Source organism: Eutrema salsugineum, unplaced genomic scaffold (genome assembly GCF_000478725.1).
Source record: "Eutrema salsugineum unplaced genomic scaffold, Eutsalg1_0 scaffold_16, whole genome shotgun sequence".
NCBI classification, from domain to species: Eukaryota; Viridiplantae; Streptophyta; class Magnoliopsida; order Brassicales; family Brassicaceae; genus Eutrema; species Eutrema salsugineum.
The window spans coordinates 1,264,563-1,272,389 of NW_006256858.1; the positions used below are offsets into that span (position 1 = coordinate 1,264,563).

The following is a 7,827-nucleotide window of genomic DNA, read 5'->3' on the forward strand; positions in this document are numbered from 1 at the left end:
GATTGAGCAGATGCTGACGTCATTACTAATTATGTATCGGATAACAAAATTATGGGCTTGTCAAATGGGCTATAAAGTGTGGGCTAACGAAATTAAGTATATATACACGAAAATGGCTTTTAAGGTGTTGTGAACTCTCGTTGTCGTCTCTTATATAAAGAAATCGATTGAATTAGGGTTTCTAGTCTAGGGTTTCGGGAGCAGCCTGAGGAGGAAGAAGAGGAGCAGCAGTATCAGCAGCCATGGTTCTCAAGTAATCAAATCTCCCCATTTCTATTTTGATTTGTGCCTGCTGTTTCGCCTAATTGAGATCGCTTACTGCAATGATTCATGATTTCAATATCAGAAAGATCGATTTAGTGAATTGGGATACTATTTTTTTCAATCCGATTTTGTGATGTCTTTTACTTTCTCGATAGTTTGGTAGTCAAAATCTGGGTAATCTCCTGGGTTTCTATGCGAGGATGAGATTATGTTCTGCTGAAACTCGATCTGGTTCAGCACCCTCTTTCCCCGTTGTAGCATTTCGCCACCATTTAATCCATTTTCCTAGTTATTTCTGTGATGATTTATGAAAGCAATAAAACTTATTCGCGTGAGCTGTAGACCCATTATTAGTGGTCTTGATTTGGTGTTAAACGATTCATTTCTATCATGTTAGTCTGAGATATATCAATCCCAGTGATCATTTTTCTTGTTTATCGAGCTGCTTTGTCTCATTCTTCGATTTTCTTTGCGATGCAGGACGGAACTTTGTCGTTTCAGTGGACAGAAGATTTACCCAGGAAGGGGAATCAGATTCATCCGTTCTGATTCTCAGGTAGCTCTTTTCACAATATTGGGATTATTAAACTGATGTTTATAATTAGCAAACTTTGTAATCTTAGTCTCATAATTGTCTGTATTGTTTCCATGGTTCGTCAGGTTTTCTTGTTTGCCAACTCTAAGTGCAAAAGGTATTTCCACAACAAGTTGAAGCCGTCCAAGCTTACATGGACTGCCATGTACAGAAAGCAGCACAAGAAGGTAAATTATTGTGTTGTGGATTGAAAAGTTCCTGATTTTGCAATAGTTTTGTGAGTATCTATGATCCTGCTTTGGACTATGAGAGTTATCCTGACCAGTAAACTTTTTAAATTCTGTTCTTATTAGGACGCAGCACAGGAGGCTGTGAAGAAGAGAAGACGTGCCACCAAGAAGCCATACTCAAGGTCCATTGTTGGTGCTACCTTGGAAGTGATTCAGAAGAAGAGAGCTGAGAAGCCAGAAGTTCGTGATGCTGCAAGAGAAGCTAATCTGCGGTCAGTTTTTCTCTTTCCATTGATTTCTATTAGAATAACTCTTTGATTATCAAAAAGAGTGATTGCCTCAAGTGAATTGTGATGATCCTACAGTGAGATCAAGGAAAGAATCAAGAAGACCAAAGATGAGAAGAAGGCTAAGAAGGCAGAATTTGCTTCTAAGCAACAGAAGATTCAGGCAAAGGTCCCCAAGGCTGCTGCTGCGAAGGGTCCTAAGTTGGGAGGTGGTGGTGGCAAACGTTGAAGAGCCAAAGCCATCTCTCTCTTACTCTGTGTTTGCTGCTAGTCGTTGGTTACTTTTATTAGTTAATGATGATTTCAGAATATTCTGCAAAACGTAAACCTTGTTATTTGCTTTTGTTTTCTACTTTTTGCTACTCTTATAAACTTGGAGTTAAGAATTTTGCTGCTTATGAACTCTCTCCGTCTCTTCTGTTATATTAACTTTTAAGCTTTTTTCTCAAATCCCCAATAATGAGCTATTATGGTACATTAGAACGATTCACACAAGGAATGAGCTATGCATCATTGTTTAAGTTGCTGTGTGAGAAAAGAATACCTTGATTTTTAGTTTTTTTTATCACTAAAGTCAATTTATTTCAACAAGGTTTATCGTTATTGCTGCTCAATAACAAAAATAGTAAATCAACTCTTTCGGAATTTCTCACGGGTACATAACATAACATATCTCTTTAATGATTGTTGTTCATCCATGTTCTACACTCTACATGAACAACCTTCTATACAAAGGAAGCATGAAGTGAAGAAAGGGAATCCATCATTATTCTCTGCAGAAAGTAAAAATCCAATTTAGCTTCCAAAAATATAAATTTCATTTTTTTTTTGTGGAAATTTCGGTTTTATGGATTTTGACATTGGATTACGTCATTTTGTTATGATATCAATTTTATTTTTATATGTCACAATTTTACCGTTATAATATGGTATTAATTAATCAATGATTAAGCCATCTTTAAAGGGACACTAAAACACTAAATAAAGTGTAGTTTTTGCACGCAAAAAATCTCCGATAAGACACTAAAAATGACATCAAATATTATGTAATGAATAGTATTACACCAAATTTATGTAATAATATAATAATAGTTAGTAATGAAAATCATAATTATTTTGTGTCTTTTAATTTTAATTAATACACAATTGATTTCAAATAATAAAGAAAATCTTTAATGAAATATTAATTTTTAAAAGATCAGGTTTGCGTATGAAAAGGTACCAGCTAATGTCTAAAGGCCGGACTAGTTATCCTTCTTTATGTAGAAATGGAACAAATATCTTTAAGTAAATAAGAAGAAGAGACAAAATAAGAAGAAAAATAACTTTAACAAGAAAAACTATAATAATAATAATAACATTATTCTCTCTTGCACCTTACTTCAACTCTAATTTGGATCTCGATCTCAATCTCTAAAACTTCGAAAACAATGAACAATATATTGTTCTTCTTCTTCCTCGTCGTTTTTCTTCTATCTCCACCACAAATCCAATCCCAAACCATCCCAAGTAACATCAGCATTTTCATATTGGCCGGTCAAAGCAACATGGCGGGTCGAGGCGGAGTTTATAACGACACCGCCACAAACACCACCGTGTGGGACGGCGTAATTCCGCCGGAATGTCGATCAAACCCTTCGATCCTCCGTCTCACGGCCAAGCTCGAGTGGGAAGTAGCTAAAGAGCCACTCCACGTTGACATTGACGTTAACAAGACCAATGGTGTTGGACCAGGGATGTCATTTGCAAACCGGGTAGTTAACCGGTTTGGTCAGGTGGGTTTGGTTCCTTGTTCTATAGGTGGGACTAAACTAAGCCAATGGCAAAAGGGTAAGTTTTTGTACGGGGAGATGATTCGGAGGGCGAAAGCTGCGGCAGTGGCTAGTGGCGGCGGCTCGTACCGGGCGGTTTTGTGGTATCAGGGTGAGTCGGATACGGTGGATATGGTAGATGCTTCGGTTTATAAGAAGAGACTAGTAAAGCTTTTCAATGATCTGCGAAGTGATTTACATCAGCCAAATCTTCCTATTATCCAGGTACGTTGCATAAAACTAATGTCAGTTCAGCTCTGCTTAGTAATTAACCCGCAAAATATCAAAATAATTATAAGGTTTTCCTTGTATTATATTTTTGTGGAATGTCGATTTATACTTAGCGAGTCCGTAAGTTTAGAGACCATTATAAACTGGCATTCCACTATTTTATTAATTGGTAATATATTGGAATAGTTAAAATTTGGAAAGTAAAAGAAAAAAATAATTAAAGAATCATCAAGTGAGAAAATTTGCGAAATGACGGCTTTGAAGTTATTTTATCCATTTCACAAATATTTTTCTTATCACAAATCATTGTCCTAATCCAGGCTGTAGTAAAACATTGTACCAATCCAGCTGTAGGTTGTATTGTTTTCAACTTGACTTTTGGGTCTTTGCCCAAAACTACAGAATAGACAATGAGAATAGATTCGTCTAATGTGTTTTTTTTTTTTTTTTGTTATTTTGTTGTTTTGGACCTAAACAACAAGAAAAGGTGGCTCTAGCAACAGGCGCAGGACCATATCTTGACGCAGTGAGAAAAGCTCAGTTGAAGACTGAGCTTGAGAACGTGCATTGTGTTGACGCAATGGGCCTATCTCTTGAACCGGACCGTTTGCATCTGACCACATCCTCTCAGGTGCGGCTCGGTCAGATGATGGCTGATGCTTTCATAGCCATTCCCAATTCAGCCCAACCACTACTCTATTGCTTTTCTGTCCTTGTTCTGTTTCCGCTATTTTTCTTATAATATTGTTGGACCCTACCTTACCATTTTTGGAGTACATTTTTTTTTTTCTTTTTTAGATTCGTCATGATATTTGGTTCAACTTACTATAGAAAATCTTGAAGTTTTGGTCACTTTAATTACTTTTTTTGTTTAAATGAAATTTATCTTTATTTCAAAATGACATCATTTTCTCGTTTAGTGTTTGAGAATCCAAATACTAGTATCTGGAACCAATTTACAAAATATGTGATTTAATTATCTATACATGGATTGATCATTGATGGATCTAAGAATCTAGGATATCCTATTTTATTTTTAAAGTGAATCATAGCTTCAAAAACAAGATACCTTGTCCACTCGTAAACAGCATTATTGTCTGAGAAAAAAAAAGGATAATGTAGGTTATACACAAAATGAAAAACTATTATATTCACATCTTAAACATATTTCGCTTCCGTAGCTCTTTATCTTGACTTATTATTCATTTTGTATTATACATCTGTATTTTCAAATAATTTATTTTATCTTTTTGGATTGTTCAAGCATTTGGATTATTGTATAAGCTCGATTGAATTATTCGATTCAATCCTATGCCTTACCACAAAAAAAAACACCAGAGAAATAATTAGAAGAAACCATACACAGAATACTTGTAATTTCAATATAATCTTGGTTGGATAGAGTCATACAGATAATCTTGGTCATCCAACCTATAAACATGGGAATACAAAAAGGGTTCTCTCACCTAAAATATGTAACAAAATGAGTATGAAGTAAAAATAAAACAAAAGAAAAACTCGATGAAATGCACAACAATAAAATGAAATTTACCGTGTCGTCGACACGATGTACCCTAATTTCGGGAAATATCAAAAAAAACGACGACAAAAGTACTAAGAAAATTAACATCAGTCATCATTACCTTCAAACAATCAAAAGGTTGTTGGTGTGACCTTTGTTCTTCAAGCTTGTTTCACAAAAGCCTTCTTTCTGTAATCTTTCAAATCACCAATAGGGTTTATGAAGACCGAATCAACACATAGCCCGCCTTTCGAGTGCGTGCAGTCAATCTGTTTCATGGACCATTGGATCTCAGTCGTTGGTTCTGAACCAGTCACTATGAATTCTCCGACCCTATACTCGATCCAGCAACCGCGCTTGTGTTGCCCGAGTGCTTCTTCTCTCTCAACATCCTCCAAGTAATATTCACATGATGCTGCTTGACCATCAGAAGTCGAGAGCGAAAATGTTACAGGCTTTACATCCCAACCGTGAGTGTGATCGAAGTGGCACACGCGTCTCCCCAGCCTTTTCGTGAATCTCCCTAGATGGATTCTGAAGGATAGAGAGTATATACCAGGTGGGAGATGGAATCTTACTGTTCCATCAACTTCGAACCACCAAATCTGCTGCAGGTAGGCTACAACATGGAATCTGTTCAAGGGAATATTCAAAAAGGATTTTACTTTTTGTTCCACAAACATAATTAAATATGAAAGATAAATTGATAAATGCATTGTTTTTATCAAGCATTAGTAAAATCTTAATGACGAGCTAAGCTAAGCACCTGTCTCATGCTTTAATGCGTAAGGCCATCTCACACAAAACCTGATGTTAATTAACATGCTCACCAGACTGATTTAGTTTATGTCACTAGCCTAACCATTTCATAGGTCGAGATGAATCATCACATAACAGCACCTCAAATCCACAATCATAAAGAGTAGGCAAGAACACCTATTTCTCTATATCCACTATTCATCAAGACTCAAAAGCAGAGTCACCCCCTCGCAAACTAAGAGTGGTGAAATGATTATGTCACTAGCCTAACCATTTCGCAAAACCAGAAGAATCATCACTAGAGTAGCACAACAATCATAGTAATTAGGCAAGAACATCCATTGTCTGTATTAGCTATTCATTAAAACTCAAAAGCAGAGTCAAACAATAATCCTAACACAAACTTTTCAAGTCTTAATTGATGTGCTTAAGAACTAATTGTTAAAGAAAGAACTGAGATACCAAGGATCAACAGCTCATGAAATTTAGCTCAAATGACATTATATCACAAAACAATTATTGTGCGATAATCTTGACATGTACTTGTTTGATCTTCCAAAAGTTCTATAGCGAATTTGCGATTCAATAAGCTTTTGTGTACCTAGATTCTTCCGTTGGCATCCAGTTCCAATATCTACGGTCTTCAATCCCAGTTATAACCATTCTTCTGGCCGAAATTGCCATACAAACCCGTCCTGTAACTTTCTCAATCCATAGTTCCTGGAAAAACACAGAGTTCATATCATCAATTTGAAACTGTCTTCAGAGAAAATTCTAAGAAATCATGGAAACGAAACCAAAACTCAAAAAGCCGAAATTAAACCACCAGAGCAAAACCCTAATTCCCAAATCCAATACATCGAGAGCGCACAAAGGAAAAAATCGAACTCCCAACAATACCTTGTTATCATCGTCAAAAGGGATTGGACGAGAGAGCAGAGCGAAAATATCTTTCTTCGAGAGACCATGATACCTCTCCGGCGGCAATAAATCAAGCAGATCCTGGTAATTCGGCGGGAGCTTCTTCTCCCACACAGAATCCGACGAAGCCGCGCCGCGAAATGAACGATTCAGGCCAGCCAGATTGCAAATCTCCGGCGGCGTCAGGTACATAAAGACGGAGGCGACGCAGCTCTCCGGTATATCGCCGAGGCTAGGTCCCATAGCCAAACCATTCGTCCCGTCGTTGAGATTCGACAAGGACGAACCCATACCTCTCTCTCTCTCTCTATTCAAACCTTGCTCGTCCTAATAGTTGACCCAACTACACAACACAACACAGCTCCCTACGGTATATCGCAAAACGCAATCGCTTATACGCGTTGAAAGGATAATCGATGACGATCAAGAGCCATGGCGGCGAGACAATACTCTTTATGAAGATTCCTATAAATGTATTGCTCTCTCCGCCTCTCTTTCTATCTCACTGGTGATTTTCTCGGAAAAATCTTTGGACAAGCCGAGAAACGGACATAGTGAGGGAAAGGTATTAAAGGGATTATAGAAAAAATAAAAATAAAAAAAGAGCGGAAAACGGTGACGTGGGAAAGCTAAGATCAGCGAAAGGTACTGTTGCCACGTGGCGGCGCCGAACAATCGTGAAAAGTCCGTTCATTTGGGCTCTGATTGGTAACCTGCAGAATGGTAGAATTGCGTTTTTAAACACAATTCCGCAGATTTTTTGCCAATCAACAAAAATCCGCGTAATGAAAAAAAACATACAAAAATGCAGACTGCGTTTTTGCCTAACAAAAATACAAAGGAAAAGTCATTCCATAGAAAAACGACTTATAAGTCGATTAATCTATTCCGCAAAATTTTTTCCGCAATTCCGCCATTCCAAAAAATTACCAATCAAACCCTTGGTGTAAAGCATTTGGACGGAAGAGGAATGTAATTTATTTATATCTGTCCATTAAAAAAATTCTTCCAAAGCAAAATATGTATTCTTTCTTTCTTTAGTTTTTGTATGATACGTGTAATTGGATTGGCGTAAGTTTTATTTTGTTACAATCAAAACTGGTTTCACAAAACACTTTTACATTTTTCTTCGGTCAATTCGGTAATTCAAAAAAAAAGTTTTATATTTGATTAATTGAATTTCGATTACAAATGTTTGAACTGAGTACAATATTAATGAGCTTTCAATCCCTCAAGAAAGTATTCATTCTCTCTATAGTAATCAAGC

General features: G+C 36.7%; 3 protein-coding genes across 3 annotated transcripts; 2 read left to right on the plus strand and 1 right to left on the minus strand.

Annotated features, from left to right (window-relative positions):
* The first annotated feature begins 114 nt into the window (after positions 1 to 114).
* Positions 115 to 1,739, plus strand: LOC18021671 (60S ribosomal protein L24-2). Its single transcript, XM_006403673.2, has 5 exons — positions 115 to 253; positions 745 to 820; positions 925 to 1,026; positions 1,153 to 1,301; positions 1,395 to 1,739. The coding sequence occupies exons 1-5, from the start codon at positions 243 to 245 to the stop codon at positions 1,543 to 1,545; spliced, it is 489 nt and encodes a 162-aa protein (XP_006403736.1). The 5' UTR covers positions 115 to 242; the 3' UTR covers positions 1,546 to 1,739.
* A 981-nt stretch (positions 1,740 to 2,720) lies between these two features.
* LOC18021672 (probable carbohydrate esterase At4g34215) lies at positions 2,721 to 4,200 on the plus strand. The gene is given in 3 exon segments (XM_006403674.2): positions 2,721 to 3,352; positions 3,846 to 4,060; positions 4,062 to 4,200. Coding segments are annotated over 3 exon segments (927 nt in total). The 5' UTR covers positions 2,721 to 2,746; the 3' UTR covers positions 4,168 to 4,200.
* Positions 4,201 to 4,717: 517 nt separating this feature from the next.
* LOC18021673 (F-box protein PP2-A15) lies at positions 4,718 to 7,130 on the minus strand. The gene is made up of 3 exons (XM_006403675.2): positions 6,540 to 7,130; positions 6,241 to 6,359; positions 4,718 to 5,513 (listed from the first exon to the last, which is right to left on the minus strand). Exons 1-3 carry the CDS (start codon positions 6,849 to 6,851, stop codon positions 5,042 to 5,044), a joined length of 903 nt encoding a protein of 300 aa, XP_006403738.1. The 5' UTR covers positions 6,852 to 7,130; the 3' UTR covers positions 4,718 to 5,041.
* Between the last annotated feature and the right edge of the window lie 697 nt (positions 7,131 to 7,827).

What these genes read in the sequence shown, in the direction of transcription:
- LOC18021671 (XM_006403673.2), top strand. An exon ending in TCATCCGTTCTGATTCTCAG is followed by an intron (nt 821 to 924) that starts GTAGCTCTTTTC and finishes ATGGTTCGTCAG; the next exon opens with GTTTTCTTGTTTGCCAACTC. An exon ending in GCAAGAGAAGCTAATCTGCG is followed by an intron (nt 1,302 to 1,394) that starts GTCAGTTTTTCT and finishes ATGATCCTACAG; the next exon opens with TGAGATCAAGGAAAGAATCA.
- LOC18021673 (XM_006403675.2), bottom strand. Translation starts at nt 6,851, where the DNA reads ATGGGTTCGTCCTTGTCGAATCTCAACGACGGGACGAATGGTTTGGCT. An exon ending in CTTTTGACGATGATAACAAG is followed by an intron (nt 6,360 to 6,539) that starts GTATTGTTGGGA and finishes GTGTTTTTCCAG; the next exon opens with GAACTATGGATTGAGAAAGT. An exon ending in ATGCCAACGGAAGAATCTAG is followed by an intron (nt 5,514 to 6,240) that starts GTACACAAAAGC and finishes TCCCTTGAACAG; the next exon opens with ATTCCATGTTGTAGCCTACC.